Source organism: Molothrus aeneus, chromosome 15 (assembly GCF_037042795.1).
Source record: "Molothrus aeneus isolate 106 chromosome 15, BPBGC_Maene_1.0, whole genome shotgun sequence".
In the NCBI taxonomy this organism is placed as follows: Eukaryota; Metazoa; Chordata; class Aves; order Passeriformes; family Icteridae; genus Molothrus; species Molothrus aeneus.
Genome location: NC_089660.1, coordinates 4,784,552 through 4,810,278, shown reverse-complemented (window position 1 = coordinate 4,810,278; position 25,727 = coordinate 4,784,552). Strand labels below are relative to the sequence as shown.

The following is a 25,727-nucleotide window of genomic DNA, read 5'->3' as shown; positions in this document are numbered from 1 at the left end:
ATGGCTTCTCCTCCAGACCCTTCACAATCTCCGTGGCCCTCCTTTGGATGTTCCCTAACAACTCTGTATCCTTCATATATTGTTCAGCCCAAAAGGCTGAAAAATACCTCAAAGCTCGAGTCCCACCATTAACCTGGCATTGCCATCCACATTTCTCTCGTTTACCTTTAATTTCTATTTCCACCACGCCTGTGTTCAGCCCCCCCGGCTTTGCACACCCCCTGAGCACACCTGGGCTCACACACCTCCGAGCCACCTCCTGCTGCCCCAGAGCCTTCTCCAGTCCCTGCAACGAGGAAAACACCTTCCAAAGGAGAAATCCAGCGGCAGCAGCCGCGTCCCGGCTCTGTGCCAAAGGACAGAGCCCCCCGGAGATGCCACCGCACCGACCGGGCAGGCGGGGACGGGGACAAGGGCTGGGAGGATGGGGACAAGGGCTGGGAGGATGGGGACAAGGACTGGAGGAACTGGGAGGATGGGGACAAGGGCTGGGGATGCGGGGCTGGCCCAGGGGACCGTGCAAGGCTCCCCCAGGGCACTGCGAGCGCTGCCAGCCCAGCGAGGGGCCGGGCCGGGCCGGGCCGCGCCGGGGGAGGAGCGGGGCGGGCTCAGGTGTGCCCGGCCCTGCCCTCGGCCCGGGATGCGCTGAGCGGCCGGAGAGCGAAGGCAATGGAGCCGCTGGAGACGAACAGCAGCTGCAGCAACGGTGGGTGCAGCCCCGGGGCAGCGGGACTGGCCCGGCTCGGCCCCGCTCGGAGCGCCGGGACCGGGCCGGGACAGGACCGGGCTGGGTCCGGGGCTGGGTCCGGGTTCGGGACAGCGCGGCCGCTCCGGCTCCGAGCCTGCCGCACCCCTGACCTCATTCCCTGGCTTTGGGGCTATCCTCTGTCCCTCTGTCACTGCTCTGCTTTGGGCGGTTCTTTCTTCTTTCTTCTCTTTCTTTTTTTTTTTTTTTTTTGTTTTGGGTTTTTTTTTTTTTTTTTGAGGTCTGTATAGGAATGGGGAAACTCGAGCAGCCGGCAGCACGCTCTGCCAGCTCGAGAGTGCACGGAGAAGGCAGGAGTTGGGGGTTTTTTTTCCCTTAAGGATTGCTTAATCCAGTCGGTAATCACCTCATCCCGCTGCCTTATGCTTGTACCTTGTGGAGATTTTCACCCAGTCGAGGAGGCAAGTTCCCCCCTTATTCCCCAGGAAATATTTCCAAGATCAAAAATGTTTTTCCTAATAGGAAAAAAAAGTATTATTAGGGAACCCTTGGAAACTCATCTAGGAAGTCACTGCTATTTTTTCCTTTAGAAAAACGTTTATAGCCAGTTCAGATCCAAAACCTCAGCTGTGTGTGCTGGGGCCAGGGATTGCAGATACTTAAGATCTAAGCCAGGCTCCTGGTTCAGGAAAAATGTGGGGCCCATGCCCAGGCTCCTGACACTACTGGGAGCAGTTTAGCCATTCCACACTCCTGCCTGCAGAGACACAAACACTTGCTTTATAATTCCTATGTGAGTTCAGGGGAAAAAAAAAAAAAGTCTTTTAATACAAAGAGACTTTTGTACTCCACCTGGCTGCTCTGTTCCTCATGGTCACAGTCACACCATCTTTACTACACTTGGAGTAAAGATTGCGATAGAAAGATGTGCTGGGTGTGGTAGGAGTGTCAGAGGAGGAAGAAACTCAGCAATTTCCCACCCCCACACACCAACACACCTTGGCCAGAGCCACAGGGCTGCAGTGCTTTTGGTGTTAACAGCAGAACACTGCCTGCTCTCAGTCCCTCCACACTGGCACGACTGGGTTTGCTTTAGGAGCTCTCAGGGAACCTGCAAATAGGTAGAATAAAACCATTGAACAGTAGAGGAAATGAATTGTCCAAGATGAATCTGATGTTGTCTTATGACACAGCTCAGCACACAGAGTAGGAACAGATGCCCAGTTACAGTGTTGGCATCACTCCACATTAAACCCAAAGTTACAACAGCAGATGAGCTGGTAGGTGTGAGGATTAGTTGGCTGGAAAGCACCAAAGCCTTTGGATCAGCAAGGTTAAGTGTTGATAAGGCCTAGTTTAACTCCATAACATTGGAATTATGGTGGAGAGACTCTGCTTATATATTTGGAAATTCAAATTATTTTTAGAGGTCCTTGTAGACTCATTCACTGTCAAAGAGATGCTTGAACTGCAGGCCATAAATCTGTCAGACAACACCCTGCTGTTTTATTTCCACGTTTGAGTAAAGAGGTGTCCTGAGCTTTGGGTGTTGTTAGGGTGACAGCATGGGTGGCTGTGCAGGGGGACACCTGGATGAGCCTAGGGGAAGAGGGACACTGTTGATAGTCATTAATTTGTCAGTGATTTGCTGTTCTATCTCCAAGGGTCTCTGATCACCCTTTCGTGCCTTTCCCACCGGGTCGTGTGTCAAGTGATCAGCAGTGCTGTCCCAGCTGACTCTGTCCTGGACAATGGGACTTCAGACATCTCCTGGATAACTCGGCTGGAAAACAACTATGGATTCTACATTGGCCTGGGCTTGGCTGTCTTCTCCAGCTTCCTCATCGGGAGCAGCGTCATCCTCAAGAAAAAGGGACTGCTAAGGCTGGTGGAGAAGGGAGGCACCAGGGCAGGTAAGGCTTTCATGGGGGCAGGAGGGGGAAGGACCACTTGTTCCTAGGAATACACACACAGTCCAAATTTCAGCGCTCCTGAGGCAAGGGGACATCTCTGGGTACAGTCAGTCTTCCATCAGCAATGTAAATAGGAGCTTTAGTGGATGCATCTTTGTGTGTGAGAGCCAGACAGCAGTGCTATGTGGGAGCTGAGGAGCTACTTTACAGGCCTGGCGTTGAAAGGAGTTAATTTACAGTCTCTGTATTGGAAAGGAACTAATTTACAGAGCCCTGCACTGGAGGAGCTCAGCTAAAAGCAGTGTTCTCCTGCCTGGCACCACACTAGCAAGGGAGGGTCCTGTGAGATCAGAGGTGTCCCCACAGCAGAGCAGTGCGCGCCCATCGCTCAGGCCAGGAGCAAGCAGAGTGCTCAAAGCTCTTTGAAAAGGGTCCCTTTGCACACAGCTGCAGCTCACAGCCATGCCCCAGCCCAGAGCAGCACAGCCCTGACCCCCCTCTTGCTCTCAGTGAAGCACCAGGCAGCTTTGGCACCAGGTCACGGAGCTGAGGAGCTCCAGGTGCTTGGATTGCAAGAGAGTGTGAATGCAGGACAGACAGGCTCTGTGGGAGCTCTGTGGTTGCAGAAGGGATCCTTTGGAGCTCTGTTGCACAACAACCTGCAGATAACTTTCCTCTAGCACCAGGCTCTCAGGGCGAGGCGTGTGTTTATGTGTACACACACATATCTATGGATGGGCAGTGGTGGAGCAGCACTGCCTAGAGCAGAATTGCACTGTGGAATTGGACACATCCCATCAGCATTGCAAACATGCTCCAGCAGCAGGGTAAGTCCTACCTGGCAGCTGACCTACTTGCATAACTGCAAAACAGAGCAATGGTAATTAAAATACTGCTGCTTCCCAGTTCTGGCCTAGGAAACAGTTCTTAAATAATCTTTCAGATTAAATAAATATCACCGTCCCCATTGTACTTTGTGCCCATATGGGGACACAGAGGCATGGAATGATGAAGTGACTGTCCAGAGACAGCCAGCAAAGCTGCCAACAGCAGCTGAGCCACCAGGCAGTCTCAGGTCCATCTCCATCCTCTGTCACTGGGCTGAACACAGATGGGTTTGCTTTTTGACATTATACTTGCACAATGAAATATCAGTCTGCTTCAACTGTAGATGTCTCTCTCCTCCTTCCCTCCATGAGCTCTTCCCACAGCAGAGCCAAGCGAGTAAAACAAGAGCAAACTCCTCCCTGTTTTTTAGAATGTCTAACATTCTGAAAGGAATTAGAGATTAATGACAGAAAATTGCAGCTGACAGAAAGAGTTCTTGGGAAAAACCCCGACCAAGCAAAAAGACCCTAAAACAAATAAACCAGCAATTTCTGAGGAATACCAGAGCATAACATTTGAACTTCAGCATCTATGGAGTGGTTGAGGAACCAGAAGAGGCTGAACTCTAGCAAAAGATTTTTCCCTGTGTCCTGAAATCGTCCTGTTCAACTCTTCACTGCCCCTTGTCCCATCTTGCCCTGTAATCTCTCAGTCCCAGGGTGTCACCCCTGCCATGTGAGCACATCACTTTTCTCCAAGGCAGGTTAAACACTGCTGTACTGACAGCTTCAGTTGGGTCAGATTTATCAAAAACATTGGCTCTCCCTGACCCAGCAAAATCAGGGGTCACCATGTCAGCAGGCTCAAACTCCTTGTGTCCAACAGCCTGTGGCTTAGGACCAGAATTGGATTAGCTCCAATTAGCTCCAGTCTATTCTTCCCTGTTACACTCTTCCCCTTGCAATTTATCCCTCTCCAAAGGGACATTCTCATCTCTTGCTCTGAAGAATGTGGCTGTTAACTCCTGCATGTGCTTTTCTTCCCCAGGAGATGGAGGCCATGGCTACCTAAAAGACTGGCTCTGGTGGGCTGGCTTGTTAACCAGTAAGTAGGAGCTGTTTCCCTGGGTTTGCAGCTTTTCCAGGGTCTGTCCCTGTGAATGAGGTGTGGAACAAACTGAGCGTGGTGCTTAAAGCCTGTTTTCTGCCGAGTTCCCCCATCCTCAGCAGAGGTTCCTCAGGGAGAGGAGAGGCAGTGATCCCTGCAGGATCTCCCTCTCCATCCTCCTGCAGGACTGGCAGGACCTGCTAGCTCAGTTTTACCTGATCAAAAGCAAGAAAAGCCAAGTTTTAATAGGGCAGCTGGCAGGTCTGCCTGTGTACCAGGCACAGGGCAAACAGCCTCCCCTGAGTGCCTGGGGGAGCAGGGCACTGGAGTTTCCTGCTGCAGCGCAGGGAGATAACAAAGGAGTGTTGTTAGTAGCACCTCCTTCCTTGAAAAAACTTGTTTTCCCTTAAAATCTTTATTTCCTGCTTGTATCTCCTAAAATGGGACTCGAAGCTGCACAGAGAGAAGCAGATTTTAGAAGAGGCCGTTTCAGAGCCCTCTTTTCTGCCTCTCACCCTGGCAGCTGCAGCTCAAGGTGTCCCCACCTGGCTCTGCCCTCACTGCTCAGGGACAGGGACAGCCCAGCCAGAGGGGCACCACAGCCCCAAGGACAGGGTGTGGAGCTGTCCTTAGCCACCCCTGCCTCGTTACCCCCACACAGCCTGGCTGGGCTGGGGGCTCCTGAGCCCCGACCTGGCCAAGCCCTGGCACCCCCAGCCCTTCCCATGGAGGGGTTCCCTTCTCCAGGGGTCCTCTTTTAATTTGAAATAGATTTTCACCCACTGTCTGCCCCTGTTTAGCAGCAGGATGAAACCCCCAGCATAAAACCCAAGTGGCATCTTGCTGGTTTGCAAGCCCCCAAGGGAAAATGCAGAAAGTGCTCTGTAACTCACTGGTATTTATTTTTCTTGTGTTTGTTTAGTGGGTGGAGGGGAAGCTGCCAACTTTGCTGCCTATGCCTTTGCTCCTGCAACTATTGTCACACCTCTGGGGGCTCTGAGCGTGCTCATAAGGTGATTTTTGTGTCTGTAAATTGAAATTTGCCTTTTTTTTTTTCTTGTTTGCCTGTTTGACTTGTAAAAACAGACTTGAAGGGATACTAATATGATTTATTCTGCCCAAAGTAAAAAAAGTCTTAGTATTTTCTAAAAAACATTTTAACAGTTGTCCTTTTTGAGGGATCACTTAGGAGCCATTGAATTAAGCAGCTTGCCCTTCTGGAAATGCTGGATGTGTAGAGCAACCACATACACTGCAGGTTAAATTATTGCAAATATCTGCATTACTTCATTCCTTATTCCAGCTCTTTAACCACTCAGGACTGGCGGGGTTTTAATGTTTGTTTGTTTTGTTTTGTTTTGTTTTTGCAATCAAGAGTACTAAAAATTTAAAAGGGTCAAAGGGATCAGGCTTGTTTTCAAACTGCCTTTCACCTGCCTTTTATTTTATAATTTCTTAGAGTCCTCTCATGTTGCAGGGTTTTATATTTCTGGCTGTTCCCAAAAGGGCTGAAATCCTATTTAATTTCTTTACTTTTAAATAGGAGATTCCTACCAAAATACATTAAGCTACTTAAGGGTTTATGGAAAGACTGTATTGTGAAATGCATAAGCAAACTGAGAGTTAGGACTGCTCTGGTGTCTTGCCCCAGATTTTTTGGGCAACAACTAGATATTTTTGTAGATAAATCTGTAGCCCCAAAACTTTTGGAGTTTCTGTTTCTCTTTCTAATAGTTCTGATGATTTAGTTAAAATTAACATAGCTTGTTTGTTGTTAGGTTCAGGTTTTTTCTCTGTTACACTGGCCCTTGAAGTAATCTTCTTGAGCACTAAAAGCTTCATAATGCTCAGCAGCTCCTGAATAATTCTGCCAACCCTGAAAAAATATTTCTGAGGACGTGCTAAAACATTCAGCATTTTTGCACCTTGCTGACACAAGAGCTGTGATCTACAGGTCACACCTGCACTCCTGCAGGTTCAGCTGTGATTGTGTATTAACCCACTGGAATCCAACTAATTTACACCAAAATTGTGTCCTTGTATCACATGGAAGCATTCTTAACTTTCCTAGAGTTGCTGCTCCTTCTTTAAAGGAGTGCAGAGCACCGGCTGATGTTTTTCTGTCTGGATGATGTTTTTCTGTCCGGCTGATGTGTTTCTGTCCCATGCAGTGCCATTCTGTCCTCATATTTGCTTGGAGAACGGCTCAACCTGCTGGGAAAGCTGGGCTGCCTGCTGAGCCTGGTGGGCAGCACTGTGATGGTCATACATGCCCCAGAGGACGAGGAGGTCACCACTCTGGAGGAAATGACTTCCAAGCTGAAGGAGTCGGGTACGCAGCCAGCCGTGCTTTCCCTCTTGGGGCCAGGCACTGCAAAGCTCTCCCCATGCCCACTGCTGGAGTTTTGAGTTCTTCTCTCCCTCCTGCAGGTTTCCTGGCTTATGCTGCAATCCTCCTGGCTCTCTGCTTCCTCCTGATCTTCTGCCTCGCCCCCCGTTATGGCCAGAGCAACATCCTCATCTACCTCGCCATCTGCTCCGTTATCGGTGCCTTCTCCGTGTCCTCCGTCAAGGGCTTGGGAATTGCCATCAAGGGCTTCTTTGCTGGCCAGCCTGTGCTGCAGAACCCACTGACCTGGATCCTGGTCATCACTCTGGTGGCATCCATCACCACGCAGATCAACTACCTCAACAAGTCTCTGGACATTTTCAACACCTCTTTGGTGTTCCCCATCTACTATGTGCTGTTCACCACCATCGTCATCACCACTTCCATCATCCTCTTTAAGGAGTGGGTCACCATGACTGTGGTTGACATCATTGGGACAGTCTGCGGCTTCCTCACCATCATTTTGGGGGTGTTTTTACTCCATGCTTTCAAAGACATGGATGTCAGTTTTGGGAATTTACCCCAAGTCCTTCAGAACGAACAGCCAGCACCGGTCACCAGAGATGACAAGAACATCCTGATAGAGGTGGACAACTCCAGCATTGCTCCAGAGGACAAACCCAAAGTATTCATGCTCTACACTTAGGGGGTTACATGCAGGGGACTGGAGGCTGGGTGGGTGATGTCAATATTGCAGGTGCCAGGGAAAAATTTCAAAAAGGAAAAGCAGAAAATAAACCACACAGTGTCTTTTCCAAAGTCAAATCTTTCTCCAGGCTTTTGGACAGGATCTCTGTCATGATGTGGCAGCAAGGAGCGTGTTTAATCCTCTCTGGGCCCTAATATATGCAGCCACTGGAAACAAAATCCTCTAGAAATATGATAGTGCTGTAACAAAGCTCCTCTCTGAGGCCCCTTCCCTCTCTTATTCTTGGCAGGGCTGATGTTTACCCTTCACTCCTTCCCCCGGGTGGCCATTGATGTCTTTGTTTCCAGGCCTTGATGGATCATTGATTAGTGCTTTTTGTCTTTTCTTTGTTTCCTTTCTAGACACTTGCATGAACTCTAAAATAGACACCAGCGTCTGGAGAGGAGGTGAGAGGCAAGGACTGATCGGTGCTACTCAGACTCTGCTCATCCATGTTTAATCACTTGCTCTGCAAATAAGGGGACAAGAATATTGGTGAATATGGGCAAAACATGGTGAATTTTGCAAAAGCTGCTCACTCAGGCTCAGGGCAGGACTCAAGCCATGAAGTGTTTTCACAGAGAGATCTTTTTCAGCTTTTGGTTTTTTGCGAGGTGCAGGAGTTTCCCTGAAGCAGTGTTAATTATTTTTATGGGAGTTTTGTTTGAGTTTTTTGGGGTTCAGCTCTGGTGCCCAGGCCTTGGTGAAGTTGCTGGGACTGACCCAGACCCCAGCTGAAGAAGGGCAATCCCTGCTCAGGCTGGGGAGCTCTGGCAGAGTAAACCCCATGTCAAGAGAAACTCTACCACTGACTCCAAGACTTCTTGTGACAATTTTTTCAGTCTGAAAGACCAAGTGGCTGTAAATATAAAGTATTTTTTTTTCTCAGGAAATATCTTGAGCTTGGAAAACCCCCCAAATTCTTTGAGCCCCATAAGGTGTCCTGCTGTCCTCTGAGATGCTCACCTGATTATACCTGGGTGTGAGCATCATTGAGTAAATATATTGTGGGGCTTTGGGAGAGAGGACAATGCAATCTCCTATTTTAATAACATTTCAGTGCTATCTTTTTGGAATGTGGAAAGGGAAATAAAGGGTTTTTTCGAAATAAAAAAAAAAGTTGCAGGTGGATCTGAAATTTTTTCATTACTTCATCTTACAAGTGTAGCCCTAAAGGATAAAGAGGCTGAGGGACAGCTGAGAACAACAGAAAGAGCATCTGGAGCAGAGTAAAACTGCAGCGACCTCCTTTGGTGGCAGAAAATAACCCAAGTCACTCACTCCAGCTTTGGTTTTGGCATCCTAATCAGTGTGATGCTTGGTGCATTTTCTTTTAGAAAATGGCTGTAAATGGGACTCATCTTTCTTCACTCCAGAAATGCATTTCATTAAAGCAATCCCGCCATCCCTGGAGAAATGCCATGTAGAAAATGAAGATTTGAACTGAGGTAATGAAATAATAGACAGTGAAAGAGTATTTGTTAATGACAACAAACAAATTTTATTAAAACTAGGCAAAAGGCACAATGAATTGCATTCTTCAAGTATTTGCATAGATGCATAGAGAGCATTGTTGTAAACCATTAACATGTGGACATAGGAGAAAGTGAGATGCATTTGTTATAAGTTCTCCCAAGTAATATTATCTTTCAAAAAATCAGGTTTTACCATCTTTAACTCCTCCTGCAGTTCCCCTGGTCTCAATCACTTAACTTGCACACATGAAAATTTAAAAGGACTTACCTAAAACTACCTTTTGGAGATTTTTGTGATATTCCAGCAATAAAGTTTTCTATTAGAGTTTGGGCACGTCCAGTTGTTCTCTGAGCATTGTGTGTCCAGGGGCATTTTTTGAAACCTTGAACCCATGCTCACATGAAATTCAGTGAAAATAATTTTAGTGATTTTTAGTGGCCATTTGCTGAAGATCAGGGGTTGGAGCAGAAGTGCTGCTGCCCTCAGTGAGGGCTCAGCTATGAGATCAAGTTCTTGTGGTTGAATCAACAATTACAGTGTTTGTACAGTCCTGCTGCACTGTGAGCAGCCAAACCTGCCATTACATACCAAGAAACAAGTTTGGGGGTTGTTTGAATACACATTTTTAAATGTAATATACCCCAGCTATTGAAAAAGACAAAGATTAGAGAGCTATTGTCTTTTACTTGCCCTGCCTTATTTCAGAAGGAAGTTTTTTAGATTGGTTTGTTTTCCAGGCACATAGAAGGTAAGAAAAAGTCTAAAATTGGTAAGATAAGGAATAATCTGTGAGAATTTCAAGACACACCATGTGAACTGTTTCCTTGTGGAGAAAGAGGTAGTAAAGTTGTGAAAACTAATGTGACTTAAGTCATCCTACAGATACACTACTACATATAACTACAAATTTAATGAGTTCTTGGGGTTTATCTGGGATTTCTTTAATGAGTAGATCTTAGGGAAAGAGAACCAGCAAACAAGACTCGTTTTCTTTATGCCAATAATACAGTTTCTCACATGTGGAGCAGCAGTCATGCTCTTTGAGGATTTGTCCATATAAATCAGACACAAGAGGACTGTTGTAACTGCAGCTCCAGATTTCCCTGTGTTCTCCTAGGAAATAATTTCAAGGAAAAAAAAAATCTGGCATAACAGAAGGTCTTATTTTAAAATCCTGAGGAAAAAAAATTCCAAAAACACATACAAAAGCCAAACTATTATGAGAAGAAAAAACTAAATTCATAAGGGAGGGTCCTCAGGGTCAGAACCATCAGCTGCTTAAAGTGCACACAGACAGCTCTCTCCATCCATGGCCTGGAGAAAAAGCCTGGAGTAAGAGAGCTGCCCTACAAAAGCACCATGTGTTGTGTTAATAGTTCAGCTGTCTCACCGCCTGGGCATTTTCCAGGTAGGTTTATCAGTGGTCTGGGGAGCAGACAGCCCATGCTGAGTTACACACATCTCCTGCTGCCGGTACCGCGCGCTGCAGAGGGGCCTCAGCACTGCCTTCTGCTGAGCTTCCTGCTGGCCTTCTGCTCTGCATCTGGGCCAGAGCTGCCCTGTCGTACCTTCAGTGTGTCCTAATGACCTGGATTGGAGCTCGTGGGCCGTGCTGGGGCTGCTTTTGGGATTTACAGCACCAAGGCAAGACAAGCGAATGGTTGCAATGTTCCTGCTGAAGAGGGTTACATGGGGAAAATAACAAAATAAAAAATAATCCCCTCTGCTAAAGCTGACCAAAATCCACAGTGGCCCCACAAATTATAGTTCCATGGTTGGCTCCCTGTTGGGGCCCCACTTGCCACCCCCTGTAAACAGAGAATAAACTGAAGAATGTTATCACCAGCTGCTCTCCCCAGAGGCAGTGGGTTCTGTATAGCACCAATATGCTGCCGCAGCTGCCTGGGGGGGCTGAGGAAGCCAACAGGGCTCACATGAAAGCCCATCAAGGCCAGCACCTGCACTCACAGCTTGTTCTCCCTGGTAATACTTAAATAACTGATTAAAAACACGTGGAAACCCCCATCACCCCCATCCCTGCAGTGGATATTGCACAACAATATTTAAATACCGTACAAACGAGTCATCTCTACGTGGAAAAGGCAGAGAGGGCCCAGCTGAGCCTGGCGTGTACCTGGGGCACCCCTGCCATGCCTGGTGAGTCACAGAGGGAGCAGGGCTGGGGCAGGAGGAGGGGAACTGAGGCACTGTCCTTGGCAGTGAAGGTGTGAGAGTGTTTTTGGTGATGAAGGCCAGGAACAGGCTGCCTCAGGAATGCCCACGGGAGCCTGGCTGTCCCACGTGCAAGCTGTTCACTGCTCCAGCTCTCCAGGCACCAACACCCTGGGTGAGATGGAAAAAGGGGGAAAGAAGAGGAGTGAGCACTGATGGGAGAACAAGCACCATCCTTGCCCTCTCCTGGAGCTGATGTTAGTCTGTCTGCACAGCCTGTCTGCATCCACAGCCCAGTGCATCACATGGGAACTCTCCCACAAGGAGGTTCCTGCAGTTTTCTCCATTTCCCACAGCTGGCTTCCAGTATATTGCAGGCTGGAGACACATAACTGTGCTGTGTGGAGATGTTTTGTGTTTGCAGAGCACTGAACTCAGTGCCTAGAAGTCCCTTATTAAGTCCTGTATTCAGGATATTTTTGTGCAACACTCCCTGCAGAGAATGCATCTCCTTAGCCACAGCTAGAGAGGCTGGAAAGAATTTTTGTTTTTTACTGGAATCTTCAAGTCTTGTGTGAATCTTCATGTTTTGCTGCTCTTCACTAACACTTCTGGGTCCCACAGCCCTTGACCCCATTGCTCTGCCCCACTCACACAAATGCCTTGCCTGAGGAAGTGTTCAGGGCTGTGGAGGACTAAATTCACTGTTTTGCTCAACTTTTTAAATTCTTAATATGAAACAGGTAAAACCAGAGACCCCTGCAATAAAGGTGACCAAGCCACAGCCTCTCTGCATCCACCCCCCTGTGCTGTGCACTAAGGTGTTCTGCAGGCTGATATTCCCTTTGGAGTGTTTTTATTCCCCAGGGGTGAATTCCAGGCGGTGCTTCCCACCACCCTTCCCAGTGCCTACCTCTGCCACAGGCTGGAGGTGCCCAGGGGCTCTGCTGTGCCCAGGGGGCAGTGGGACAGCAGGGCTGCTCCCCTGCCAGCCTCTGGACCTGGATGGGATGGGATTCGCTGGCAGAGCTCTCTGGGGTGGCCGGGGCCTTGAAATATCCTACAGAAGAAAAAAATAGTTTTGAATTTAAACCTTAAGTTTTGGAAGTAATAGGTAACCTGTGTTCCAGAGCCTTTTTAATTAGTCACTTTAACTGATGCACTTCATGGCTGGAAGCAAGTTCCACACACATACACTCAGTGTTTGTTTGCCTATACAATGCCTGTAAACACTATATATGTGCATGTTCTTGTGCCCATACAAACACACATGGACCCACAAGCAGTTATTATTTGTTTGTGCACACAGCTGTCCCTAATAGGATGCTCAGAGCATTATATTTTCCATTCATCTAATGAATTTCAGTGGAAAGCATGTCCCAGGGGGAGAAGTTACCCCCACAAGAGCCAATTGCCTGTTGTTGCTCAGGCTCTGTGCTAAGCTGCTGCCTTACAGGTGTTGATTTAACAAACACAGCTGCACTCATGACTTGGAGGGCACCCAAAACCTCTGCAGTCTCCTCAGACTATGCATAAAGGCAATGCTTGATGGCTTGGGGATCTATTGCTCTCCAAGGATCTTGCCCTGTGACTCCAGGAAGGACAAGGCAGACTAAATTCCACTGACTGCCAGGTCTGAAGAGCTCCTATAGGAATAGCAAGAGAGCAAATCTGGCAGACGCTGCAAACATCCAGGAAGGCCAATGCAAGAAGCAAAAAGTGACATTAATTATTTTCCCTTTGTCTTGCCCAACTCGTGGCTCTCCACTAACCCAGAAACAGCCAGGTTTGTTGTGGAAATCCTATGAAAAGTGTTCCATCTCATAAGGGTGACTGAGATAAAGAGACTGGATGTGTTGAGAAGGGAACACAAAGGAGATCATGGGGAACTTGTCAACAAGCAGCTGGGAAGGATACCTATTCCTTACTGACAGCACTCAGCTTCCTGCTTTTGTTTTAGTTTTCTTTCCTGCTGAAGTGCTGGCTGTTCACGGGAACAATGGACTAGAAACAAACCCCATTCCCTAAGATTTTGCTCCACAGGGTTTGTTTTCCTCTATGTCCTTCAGAGAGAGACTGCATGGGAACCAGTCTCCCCCTACCTGCTGTAGCTGGCCCTTTGCTTCTTTGAGGGCCCCAATATAATAATATTATTTTGCAAAATGGGTTGATGTCAGTCTTAGTGATTTACCATCTTTCCAATAAGAATGTGGGGTCCATAGTAAGTTTAGAACAGAGCTGCCAGCAAAAGAATAAATATTTCCTTTTAGCCTTCAAAATGACCTCGTGGACAGGAAGCTCACATAAGATGGGGTCAGGTTGGGTCAAGACTAACAGTTCCCCCAGGGTGAGAGGCCTCACCAGAACAAACCTGCCATCAAACAGCACCTACAGGACAGCAGCACGAGTCCATACCTGAGAGGTTGGAGGTTTGGGAGCAGGGGGTGCTGGCCTGCTCGGGGGTGTCCTGTGGGGAATGTCCTTGGGAAGCTCCGGCCCCACAGGCTGCCCCCTGCTGCAGCTCTGGCTGCCAGGGAAGGGGGGTGGCTGCTGCCTGCTCATCTGGAGCCCTGGAGCTTGCTGAGAAGGAGGCTTGGGTGGGATTTCAGGGAAGCCAATCACCTGTGCAGAAAAAACCACAAATCCTCATGTATTTCCACTTCATACCACCCTTTGTACTCGCTGCGACACTTCTGAGAATATACATGAGGTCTCTGAGCCACAGAGTGGAAAATATTGCCTGCAACACCCGTATATGTGTGTGTGTGTGTGTGTGTGTAAAACCAGTATGTGTGTGTGTGTGCAACACCAATATGTGTGTGTGTGTGCAACACCAATATGTGTGTGTGTAAAACCAGTATGTGTGTGTGTGTAAAACCAGTATGTGCGTGTGTGTGTGTGTGCGTGTGCGTGCGTATGTGTGTAAAACCAGTATGTGTGTGTGTAACACCAGTGTGTGTGTGTGTAACACCAGTATGTGTGTGTGTAACACCAGTATGTGCGTGTGTGTAACCCCAGTATGTGTGTGTGTAACACCAGTGTGTGTGTGTGTGTGTAACCCCAGTATGTGTGTGTGTAACACCAGTATGTGTGTGTGTAACCCCAGTATGTGTGTGTGTAACACCAGTGTGTGTGTGTGTGTAACCCCAGTATGTGTGTGTGTAACACCAGTATGTGTGTGTGCAACACCAGTATGTGTGTGTGTAACACCAGTGTGTGTGTGTGTGTAACACCAGTATGTGTGTGTGTAACCCCAGTATGTGTGTGTGCAACACCAGTATGTGTGTGTGTGTCTGGTAGGTGTTGGTTAGATGGACTGGGACAACTTGGGATCATGACGCAGAAATGGAAATCATGAGAACAGAGTAATCTAGGCATCAGTGTGACACCTGCAAATAAACCCAGGGTTTGCCATTTCTCCAGTTTTGAGATGGGGGATGTGACAACAAAGGATTCAGCAGGAGAGACAAGCAGCCACAGGAGCCTGGTCAAATCCCAGCTCCTGCCTTTGAGGAAATCTCCAGGAGCAGGTGCTACACTCAGCTACCACTGACTTTCAGCCATGGGTGATGTCTGCCTCCTTTTCCCATCCTTTGATAAAACCATTCCCTAATTCCAGGGAAATCCCATCCCACACCTTGGGGCAGCTGCATCTCTGCCCTGCAGGTGGAAGGACCCTGCCCCTACCTTCCTCTGCTGCTGGGGGGTTCTCAGCTTGAAGGCAGGGTTTGCATGCCCAGTTCCAGAGGTGTCACTGACAATGAGAGAAACAAAAAGAAGGGTGTTAATGTCTTGATATGTTTTCTCCTTTATTTTCCTGTATTTACTATTTTATCTTCACTGGAGTGAAAAAATGAGAAGCCAATAGTGACTACACCAACAAATCAATTTAGTGACATTCCTCACAGCATTTGCAATGTCTCTTCTGTCCTGGCAGGAGGGGGGACAAGGAGACAAGGCACCTTACCTGAACTGAGGTGTCTTCTTTAGAGAACAGATGGTAAATTTACTCCAGCATTTCAGGTAATAGAACAAAAAGATTCCTGTGAGGACGAGAATGGGAGCCAGGATTGCCAGAGCTATCACAACTGCTGAAGAACCTGAGGACAAGAAAATGGAGTTTGTTAAATGGAAAACTCTCTGCTCCCAACCAGCTCAAGTCCTTCTGAAGTGGCCCCATAGCAGAGCTGGTCCCTCTCACCTTCAGGCAGAGGGGGACCACTGTCCAAGCTGCCTCCTGTCCCCTCCTTGTTGCAGAAGGGGGGAGCCCAGCCCTGGTCACAGTGGCAGTTCTTGTTGTTGTTGCACACCTGGAGTGGGAAGATTGAGAGATTCAAGTGGAAGCTACTAAGAAACCTGCAAGTGAAAACAAACTCAGCCCTTGCTGAACTAAACACTACAGGAGACACTCCAGTGGGAGCTGAGTGCCTGGAAACTCTTCTCTTCAGGGAGTGGAAGCAATTTGGGATAAACTGCCCTAAATGTTACTTTTTTCTATGTTTTTTCTTTAGTATGTCTAATACTTTTTATTCAATCTGAACTGGGCCCAGGATATTTTTCTTTAAGATTACTCCTTTTTTTTTCATTTATTGCAATTCATATCCCTCCTTAAATCCTATGTCAAAGGGACTTTCATGAACCAGAAAATGCATCAAACAGGAAAGAAATATTCAAATTGATAGCTAAAAAGTCAAAGTCCAGAGCAAACCTAAGGAAGGTATCAGAACTGAGCTGAACAAGCAACCACAGAAGAATGGAAACCCATCCTGTATCAGCCTGGAATGGAGATGAAAAAGAAGACACTTACTCCATGTCCATGGCACTTCTTGCTACAGCTCTCAGAATCAAAGATGATGGACATGTTCTGGCAGCGGCCCTCAAAGCAAACCTGCACAGAAAGCATCCAAAAACTCAGTGTAAGCTCTCTGGGTTAGCTGCCACATCACTGCCTTGTGCTATCTTGTGACTTGGAAATACAACTAATTAACTCCCTGGGCAGAGTAACAGGAAATGAATTAAGCTGGTTCCCAAGCAAACTGTTAATCACTACCCCAAATCCCAGTCCTTGGGAATCAGAGAGAAGTGGGAGCTCAGCTGGCCACAGCTTGGCCATGCCCATGTGGCAAGTCCCTGAAGGGGCTCTCACAGGTCTTTGGTTCCAACTGTGTCTCATCCTTAAGCAAGACAACTTCAACCATTTAGCAAATCCTAGATTTAGCACTGGCCCTGAACTTCATCTGGCAGAGATATAAAGCCTTTGGTGTGTGTCCTTCTCCAAAACCTCTAAGGAATTACTTTTCCAACAAATACAGAAACCTCCTAGAAGATCATTAGACATAAAAGATTAATAGCTTGACAACCACAAAGCACATTCTGGGTGGAAAAGTGATACTCTGAGCCTCCCCCAAGCCACTCCAGGCAGAACTGTACCTACATGATGGCTCCCACACTTTGTTCCTGTCAACACCAGGCCAGGGTCCAGCATCTCCTTCTCCTCGCTGTCGGATCTGTACACGTGGGTGCCCCGGCAGCGCTGCCTGTTCACAGTGGTGTCTATGGCCACTGCATTGGGTTGCAGGGGTTTGAAAGCTGAGCTCTGGCACTGGATCTTCCCACATTTAGCATCTCTGATGTCAAAGGAAAGGATAAAGTGATTATTCCTGGCTTGCTGAATGTTTGCGGACATGAGTCCAAATGTAAATTAAAGCAGCAGTGCTGAGTCACTGTTAAACGAGGGATTCAGCTGCACCCCAGAAAAGAGGGTTCAGGGCAAAGACAGCATCCAGCCTAATCCCTGGAGGAAGTGTTTGCTCCAAGAGCTCTGTCTAGATTTCTTTTAGAGCCAATGGAGAGAAATATCAATGATGTTATCATGCACCTCCCCAAAAGTTATCTGATGGATACTGATGGTACCACCCCACAGTCCCCATGGGTGGGGGATGTCCCCATGGATGGCTCAACAAAATCAGAATTAAGACTAAAAAGTTTTGACTCACTTATAAAGCTACAATTTATCTTATGGATTTAAAAAATCCCCCTCTTCTGTTGCTTTGGAAGAATACCAACTAGATGTTTGAAAATGGCGAGCTGAGAGCTTCAGCTGTAAAGGCTCCAAGTCCCACAAAGATGCAGCTGGTTTCCCAGAAGGCAGAGGGAGGGAGTGAACCAATGCATGGATCAGTTTTACCTCCTGGCCCATAATTTTGTAACATATAAAAACATCTTCTCCACTGAGCAACCCTGGGCTGCCCCTCTGCTTTGTACCTCATGTCACATTTCCTGTAATTCCCGTAGATGTTCTTCCCACAGTTCCCGTAGATGTCTCCAGCAGCATTGACCTTCTCAAAGCAGGCATCAGGTGCTGGCTGTGCTCCTGCATGGGAGAGACTCAAGTGGCTGCTTCATCCCACCCCATGCCAACCACTCACTTGTCCTTTTTCTGGAATGGTTGGAGCAGGGGAAACTTTTTGCTGCCTCCTCCACGTGAGTAAGGCAGGAGAAAAGGCTGCTCAGGCTCTGCTGCTGACAGCAGGTATGGAAGGTGCTCCTGCCTTGCTCAGGGTGAGGAACAGCAGGGTGAGGAGCAGCAGGAGCAGAGCATTTGCTGGTTCAAAGGCCAGCAGGTTGTGACTTGCAGGTCCCAGACACCTTGGAAGTACTTGGCAATGTGGTGCAGGCAGTGTCCTTACCAGGTCCCCAGAGCTGCACACACTGGTCCCTGTAGGTGAGGCACATGCCACTGTAGCAGTAAGCCTTTCCTCCATCACAGGCAGCCCCATCCATCTGGTAGGAGTTGGGGGGGCAGAACGGGGACTCGCCAGTGCAAAATTCTGGGAGGTCACAGAGTCCTGACCTCTTCCTGCAGGGAGTTCCTGGGGACATCAGCTAAAAAGAGACAGTGGGGAAAACCCAGAATTATTGCTTGGCTCCTCTGTGGTTTCATGTCTGTAGATAAGGCAGAACCCTGTGTGTGTCACTGTGTCCTCCTTGTCTGAGGGTTTTTGAGGTCAGCAGTGACTCGTGCCTCTGGGACTTCATTAGCTGGGGGAACTGTGTAGAATACAATTAGTGACAATTAATGACTGCATCCCTTCCCCAGGTAGCAATGAGATCATGCATGGAATGTAAGGCTGCCAGACCTCATGGGGACACTGATCCATCTCACTCTCCCCTAGGGTAGGATCCAATTTACCTGAACCATTTCTGACAGATGTTTGTGGAATCTGTTCTCAAAACCCTCCCTGGTTTGGAAAGTTTGTTTCTGTCATTTCTGCTGGAGACATTTTCCTGATGCATAACTTATTGTCTCCCTTGCTTATGAGTTTACTCAGTTCATTCTGCTCTTGTCCACCACACACGTGGAGAACAAAGGGCATTCACAGTCACATCTGGGAGCTTGTTCCAAGTGAGTCCAGGTGGATTTCTGGAAATTGTTTTCCTCATTTTGCTCAGGATAGGGCAGTAAGAGCATGCAGTCAGTGTGCAAACATAAAGATGAGCTTAAGAGAAATGTTTTCCCCATGTTCGTTTTTGAGTTAATTTGTTGTCAAATTTGAGATCTTTGGCTCCAAAACAACAAACACATTTTAACCAGTCATTCTAAGGAAAGATCATTCTAAGAAATGAGGAAAGTCATTCTAAGGAAAGTCATTCTAAGACAAAACTGCTCTTTGCCAGCAGTTTTTCAGCAAACACCAGAGCTAAAGGGATTCAGCTGCACCCCAGAAAAGAGGGTTCAGAGCAAACAAAGCATCCAGCCCAATCCCTGGAGGAAGGGTTGGCTCCAAGAGCTCTGTCTAGATTTCTTCTAGAGCCAATGGAGAGAAATATCAGCTCTGATTTATCCCTGTGTTCAAGAGAGGCAGTGTGACTTCACTCCAGCAGCACTCACAGCTCATCTTAAGACACCAGGGGAGTCAATTTAATCAGCCAGAAGAAAGAACCCCACTAGTTTGATTACACTCATGGCTGTTGCACCTGAAGACAAACCAAACCAGGTGAGGAGTTAAACTCCATATTTGGCCGTGTTTTCTCCCCTTCCCCCTCCAGTTTCCAGAGTAACCCCTGTTATTCCCTTTCCTCTCAGGAAAACCCAGGGCCCCCACCTTGCACTGATGGCAGCAGCTGCCATGGGCACATTCAGCACCAGGCTTCAGAGAGCAGGTCCTGGGGTCACAGCAAGGGTTCCTGCAGTCCTGGAAGGCAGAGAAGTGCAGCAGAGTTCACAGGGCAGATCTGAGCAGGCACTGATGTGTTCTCACTCACAGTGGGTGACACACAAAGTAAAACCCTCCCTTCCAGGGTATCTCAGGGTACCCAGCACGAGCTGAGTGCCAGCACTGCACAAGGCCCCTCTGATGGGATACAACTGCTTGTGCTCATCACATCTGGAGAGTCTGGGCTGCTGCTTCCAGCTCCCTGTTCTCTTTTGAGGCAAAGGATGGATTTGCAGAAGTGAGATGCAGTGCTGAGAGAAGCCCCATCCTTAACAGGAGTGGAGCCATAGGTAAAGTGAATTTCTATATGAAGCTGCAACATCTGGAAGAATTTTTTTCACTGCAAGGGTTGTTAAGCATTGGGAGGGGCTGCCCAGGGAGGTGGTGGAGTCACTGTCCCTGGGGGTGTTCAAGAAATGACTGGATGTGACACTCAGTCCTGTGGTTCCTTTGACAAGGTGGTGATGGGTCACAGGTTGGACTTGATGATCTTGGAAATCTTTTCCAATCTAAATTAATCTGTGATTATGTGACCTAAGATCACTTTTTCATCTCCTTTTCAAATGAAGTTTTAATCACCTCTGTTCAGCCCTGGACCACACCATCCCTGAGTTCTGGGGAGATTGTACCACACACTGTGAAGTCAGATGTAATATTTTAGAACCTTGATTTACATTTATATACAGGGAAGATACTTATGTCTCCTGCAGAAAAAAAAAAAGCTGATTACAGATCACAAAACTGTATTTTCAAAATACATAATTAAAAAAAAATGTGTCCCACTAAACCCCAGATGGTTGGATCTGGATCTTACCTCCACCTCTCCACAGTCACACTCCTCTCCCTCTTCCAAGTAGCCATTCCCACATTTCCCTCCACCATACATTCTCTTGGTGTCTGGCATGTTGGAGAGACACATCCCTCCACCAGACTGCAGATACTTCTCCAGCTCTTGCCTGTTGCACTGGTTGAACACCTTGGGGAATGGGTGCCTGAACAGAGACAGGGTAGAAAAACATGAAGCCAGGTCTGGGCAATGGTTTAGAGAAGCAAAAAGGAGCACATGCAAATCCTGACAAGTGCCAAAGGACACAGGTGTCCCCCTGAAATTCCTGGAGTTGTGCTAAAGCAGGTGGTGATTTCCTGTGCCTGCACTACAAGATTGTTTAATAATATGATTGCCTTACAAAATAACTTTGTAGAACCAAAATATGTTGAGTTATATTTGACTGTGATTGCTCACAAGCATGGCTGTCCTCTCCTCCTCAATACTGGAGCTGTGCTTTATTCCCAACTGCTTGAACAAGCCTGAGAATTCAGCACTCAGCCTGTGAATAACTCCCTATGAGCCTAACTGCTAAAAATAATATTTAATTTTTCCTATCTACCACCTCATTTTGAAGAATGTGAATATTGTTTGTGACAAAAATTATTAATTTCTGTTGCTACAATGCCTGTGCACTCCATGTGTGGCTGTGCATCTGTGTGGATGTTGTGTGCTCTGCTTGCATGCCACTGTGCTTTCACTTCTCACACAAATGGTTTTGGAGGAAATGATACACACAAAAGATGATGCCTATGAAAAAAAAAATCTGTTCAAACAGAGGAAGGCTTGAGTAAATGGTGAATGTGGCTTTAAGTGTATGAGTTCATCTGGTATGTTTCGTGACTGAATTGTAGAAATTTTTATGTTTCCTCAACCAAAATCAAATTCTGAAATCCTATGGGCTTCCAGACCCACTCTTGCTTCCCCTTTCTCTCACTGACTTCTTTCCTGTTAAACACAGGCTCTCAGAAACCAAGGAGTATTCTTAAGAAAAGGGAACAGGAAAATTTACCTTTTACCCAACAGTTCAGAGCTCCACCTTCAAATGCTGCCATCACCTAAGGCCAGTCTCAGGCAGGAATCAGTTCCTTGGGAATCAGCAAAATGCTACTGCCCCATGCCCCAGGGTATGTCCAGCAAATTTTTATCTATAAACACTGACTCCAGCAGGCAGCAACAAACCCACTGTCACTCTACATCTCTGGCTCTTACTCCACCAAGGCTCTTGTAACAAAGCCCTTCCCATTCCTCCCTGAGCCCGTGGGGATGAACTCACCCAGTTGCAGAAGCCATGATGCAGCCCCCATCTGCTGCAGGGGTGGTACAGCAGCCAGCAGAATCATGATTCATGCCAAAATTGTGTCCCATCTCATGGGCAATGGTAGCAGCAACTCCAATGGCATTATCAGAGTGGTCCTGTGCAAGGTCAAAGAGGCACATCAGCATTTTACCTGTGCCTGTCCTGTGCACCTCTGGGTCGATGGGGTGAAGGGAATTTCTCATTTGTACATGTAGAAAATAAATACTGGAGGTATTCCTCCCTATAAGCAGGTGAGGGGAGAACTTGACAGGAAAGATTTTCTCCCTGGCCTTTAGGAGGCATCTCTCCTGTGTATTCACTGCTGGCAAGAAGCTTTATATTGGGGATTGGCAATTACTTACCATGTTTACTCCTCCTGACTGGAAGTCAGAGCACATGGCCATCACGGGAGCCAAGCCCACTGTGGTACCTTTGAAGGGCACACCCCTAAAATCAACCAGAAAGAGCATGAAATGGCACTGAGGCACTCGAGGAGGCAGGCAGAGAAATGCACCCTGCAGCACACAGCTCCCTACACAGGGTCAGGGGACACATTGCCTTTATAGTGTCTTCCAGAGCAGGACATCATAGCAGAGCTACAAAGCCTTTAGGTCTGTTTATCTTGGACTGCTACTCTGCTTTGTGGGCCAGCCAGACAATCCTATTTTTTATAATGGTTTGGTTCCAAAAAGTGCTCCTGCTGAGCTTGGCAACAAGCACAGAAAAGACCAGCTCTGGATCCTTAGCTGAGTACTGTTTGTGGGTAATTAATTTACCATAAGCCTGATATTTGCCAGCCTGGGATTTGGGGATTGGAGGGGGTGGTAGGTAACACCTCTGAGGTGCAGCAATGGTCTGCTCCAGCCTCTGAGCTGGAATTCTGCACCACCCTGAAATCTTTGTGGCCCTGGAAATTATGCTCAGGACATGACCAGATGGAGAGGAAATACAGTAATGTTAAAGGGAAAAAAATCCAACCAAAGAAAACAATGAAAAAAGGCATTTTCTCTCTGCATTTCAACCCTACAGGTCCTCTGACTCATCCTGGTGGATGAATTTCCATGGAAGAGATAAGAGCATCTGAGAGCTGCTGCAAATTTTTCTTCCAATGCCATCTGCATTGCTGGCCAGGCTGCTGGCCCTGAGGGATCAGTGGCCCATCAGTCACAGGCCACCATCAGCTGGCTCCCAGCACCAGGGCTCTGTGTGTCAGTGGGGTGGGTTAGCAATTCATGCTTTCCACAAAGCCACTTTGAATCCTGGAAGGATATCATGGTACAAAAACTGATTTCCCACCCACCCAACCCACTTGTCAGAAGCACTCACGTGATTAGTTGGGCATTATCATGTTTTCTGTGCAGCCTCTCTTTGCTGCTCCAGGCCAGAAAGGACTTGAGGGTGGAGTAGGGATTCTCTGTTATATCACATTTATCCCCATAATTCCAGATCTCCAGCCCCACCAAGGCAATCCGGATATTCAAGGCCCTGTAAAACTAAGATACAGAAAAGAAAAGAGATGATAAAATGAGGACCACAAAGGTATTTTACTGTGGTTTAAATCTCAAATATATACTGCTAATTGCAACTAGAGATTCACATGTCCAGAGAAGATGCTCCCTCTGCAAATGCATTTCAGCTTAGTGCTGAGCTCTGCAGACAGAAATGTGCAACCACCTAAACTCAAAGTGAAACAGAGACATTGAGCTTTCATGTTTGAATGACTGGCAAAGACATAATCTGAAGAAACAAACACTGAAGACTGACATCATGTTTTATATTCCAATATGTCAAAATTCCTTCTCCTGTTTGCACTTCTGCCATGTCAAGTACAAACAGGAGAAGTATTCATGAGTAATGGGGTGAAGGGAGTGGTGGAAGGGGTTTAAGGGGAGCAGAAAGGAAGTAGATCTGAAAAATAAAGAAGTTTTACTTCAACAGCACTGCAGGGATGACTTCTGAAAGCCCCTTCCAGTTCTACTTCCCAGGTTTTCTACCATTTCAAGTGAATACCTCAGCCCCTTTTCAAAAAGCATTACTTAGGTAACAGTTTTTACAGAAATGCAGTAAAACACAAGGTGCTCATGCTGGCTCAAGGAATGGAGATCCTCCCACCCTGTTTGGGATTTGCAACAACACAATTGTTTGGCAGACACTCTCCCCAAGTCACTGGGGAGAACTGCCAAAACATTATTCTCTCTCCCAAAAAGCCAGCCTTCCCCTGGCCAATTAATTCTCATATTTTATGATCTGGGCCTTGCTTTCCTCCTTTCACACACACACAGTCTCACCTTATCTACATAATTAGCAGCCTCCACTAATTTCTGCCTTGTTGCTTCGATGCTGAAGTGATGTTTCTGAAACTGAACAAAATGAACATGTCAGGCAGCACAAAGGCAACTACAAAGAGATGAAATGTGTTAAAATGAGCCACATTATTCTGGAAATGAGAAGGTAACTATGAAGTGAAGTCTCCCTGCACTGCACATCTGATTTTAAGCCCACCTGTACAAGTATATTCAGAATTTATCCCTGGCACACGATGGCAGTGATGCTACTCAAGTGGTGGCACAGTGAAGCAACCCAAACTTATCAGTGTCCCCAGAGCTGGGGGCTGACAAAGAACTGGCAAATGTGCCAGGTGAAATATGTGATAACAGGACTTCATGTCTGAGGTCAAGGCTGCTGGACCTCTCATCACATCTCACTCATCCAACCAATTTGCCTGTTTAAACCACTTGGCAATGAATGAGGTAATTTTAGCAAACTGGCTCAAAGAGTTAAAGTGGCAAAATGTTCAGATTTTTGTTTAACAGAGGACAAAACCCAACTTTCCTTTTAGTGAGGGACTCAGCAAGGAAAGGGCATTTAAGAACAACACTGTGAGCCTCTGTCCCAGTTTCTCTGATCGAATGGTGAACAACATATGGCAGTTCCTGGGTATTATGTGTTTTCTCAGTTTCCCTGGTGTCCTGCTGCCTAACAGAGAAACCAAAATAGGTTCTGCCTCTTTAGCTTTGTTCAGAATAAATTATAGCCCAGAGCACTGTGTGGTTTTCCCTACTGGAGTTTCAAGTTGTAAATTATGGATGGGACCAGCCTGGCTCCCGTCTGTGCTGGAGATTAAACAATCAGTAAAACACTGTGTGGTTTGCACTGTCAGTGTGTCTGGCCTGTCCAGGCTGGGGATGGGGGAGGGATTGCTGACTCCACTCTACTTCTCCCAGACCTATTCTGTGATCTGGAGCCTTAAAAATGTCTATTTATGTATCTGCTAGCAGCTCAGAGCAGAGCATCATCATGGTTATCTTCTCTAGAGATTAAGTGTACTGCAGTTAGAAGCACATCACTCCTGGAAACCCCCCAAATTTCCCTGTTCTGAAGGCAGACTCTCCCAGCCATAACTAGGACTGACCACTGCCACCCTGGGAGACCAGAACTGACCTCAGCCCACATCCAAATCTGGATCTCTCCCTGGGCCAGTGGTGGCTACCAGGACAAAAGTGACCAAGACACAGCTCTCCCTGTCCACTGAGAACCACTGGGATTGCAAGAGAAAACTTGCTGAGCCTCAGCATCCCTCCCTGCCCCAGGGGATGCTGCAGGTGGGATGCTCTGTGCCCAGTGCTCCTTGGATATAATAAATCCCATTTCTTACCTCTGCATAATCAGCCACCAGCAGGAGCTCCACATACTTTGTAGCCTGCAGAGTGTCCCGTTTCACCTGCAGCAGCAGCAACACTGGGTTATTGCATTAGTCCCCCAATATTCCCCAAGAATCTCTTCACAAAATATATGTAGAGGTCATTTTTCCCAGTTTGTTTCTCACTGACTGTTCACCCCACCCCATGCACAGGGTGATTGATGTGATTGTGATTGATTTAGGGCACCAAGGTCAGTGTAGCTACAGCAGGTGCCCACAAGCCTGTCCTCAGCCCAGCTTTTGTTCCTCCATGGGATGTAGGAACAGCTACAGCCCACCACAGTCCCCAGCACTCATTGACTTCCCTGCTGGAGCCACCATTTCACAACCAGCTTGCTAAAAACCCTCTTAAATGCTCTCCATTTCACTTTCTCAGCTATGCTCCTAGGGGACAGCAGGGCTGGGA

General features: G+C 47.3%; 2 protein-coding genes across 3 annotated transcripts in view; one reads left to right on the top strand and one right to left on the bottom strand.

The window, feature by feature from the left end:
- Positions 1-669: 669 nt before the first annotated feature.
- NIPAL4 (NIPA like domain containing 4) lies at positions 670-8,265 on the top strand. Of its 2 annotated transcripts, XM_066560210.1 has the most exons (7): positions 670-706; positions 2,371-2,619; positions 4,495-4,551; positions 5,477-5,567; positions 6,726-6,886; positions 6,985-7,568; positions 7,994-8,265. In XM_066560210.1, the coding sequence occupies exons 1-7, from the start codon at positions 670-672 to the stop codon at positions 8,003-8,005; spliced, it is 1,191 nt and encodes a 396-aa protein (XP_066416307.1). In that variant the 3' UTR covers positions 8,006-8,265. The 2 variants fall into 2 exon arrangements, with proteins under 2 accessions (XP_066416307.1, XP_066416306.1); XM_066560209.1 differs by lacking the exon at positions 7,994-8,265 and having other exon boundaries at positions 6,985-7,589.
- Positions 8,266-9,114: 849 nt separating this feature from the next.
- Positions 9,115-25,727, bottom strand: part of ADAM19 (ADAM metallopeptidase domain 19) — a 32,678-nt gene continuing 16,065 nt past the window's right edge. Inside the window, exons 7-23 of the mRNA XM_066560269.1 lie at positions 25,277-25,342; positions 23,910-23,981; positions 22,948-23,114; positions 21,984-22,068; positions 21,598-21,737; positions 20,310-20,487; positions 19,385-19,474; positions 17,969-18,164; positions 17,544-17,652; positions 16,714-16,906; positions 16,087-16,167; positions 15,481-15,589; positions 15,247-15,379; positions 14,967-15,033; positions 13,695-13,901; positions 12,193-12,339; positions 9,115-11,450 (exon numbers count right to left, since the gene is read on the bottom strand). Of these exons, the coding sequence (XP_066416366.1) occupies positions 11,376-11,450; positions 12,193-12,339; positions 13,695-13,901; positions 14,967-15,033; positions 15,247-15,379; positions 15,481-15,589; positions 16,087-16,167; positions 16,714-16,906; positions 17,544-17,652; positions 17,969-18,164; positions 19,385-19,474; positions 20,310-20,487; positions 21,598-21,737; positions 21,984-22,068; positions 22,948-23,114; positions 23,910-23,981; positions 25,277-25,342 (2,115 nt within the window). The 3' untranslated portion in view covers positions 9,115-11,375. The remainder of the gene's footprint in view (positions 11,451-12,192; positions 12,340-13,694; positions 13,902-14,966; positions 15,034-15,246; positions 15,380-15,480; positions 15,590-16,086; positions 16,168-16,713; positions 16,907-17,543; positions 17,653-17,968; positions 18,165-19,384; positions 19,475-20,309; positions 20,488-21,597; positions 21,738-21,983; positions 22,069-22,947; positions 23,115-23,909; positions 23,982-25,276; positions 25,343-25,727) is intronic.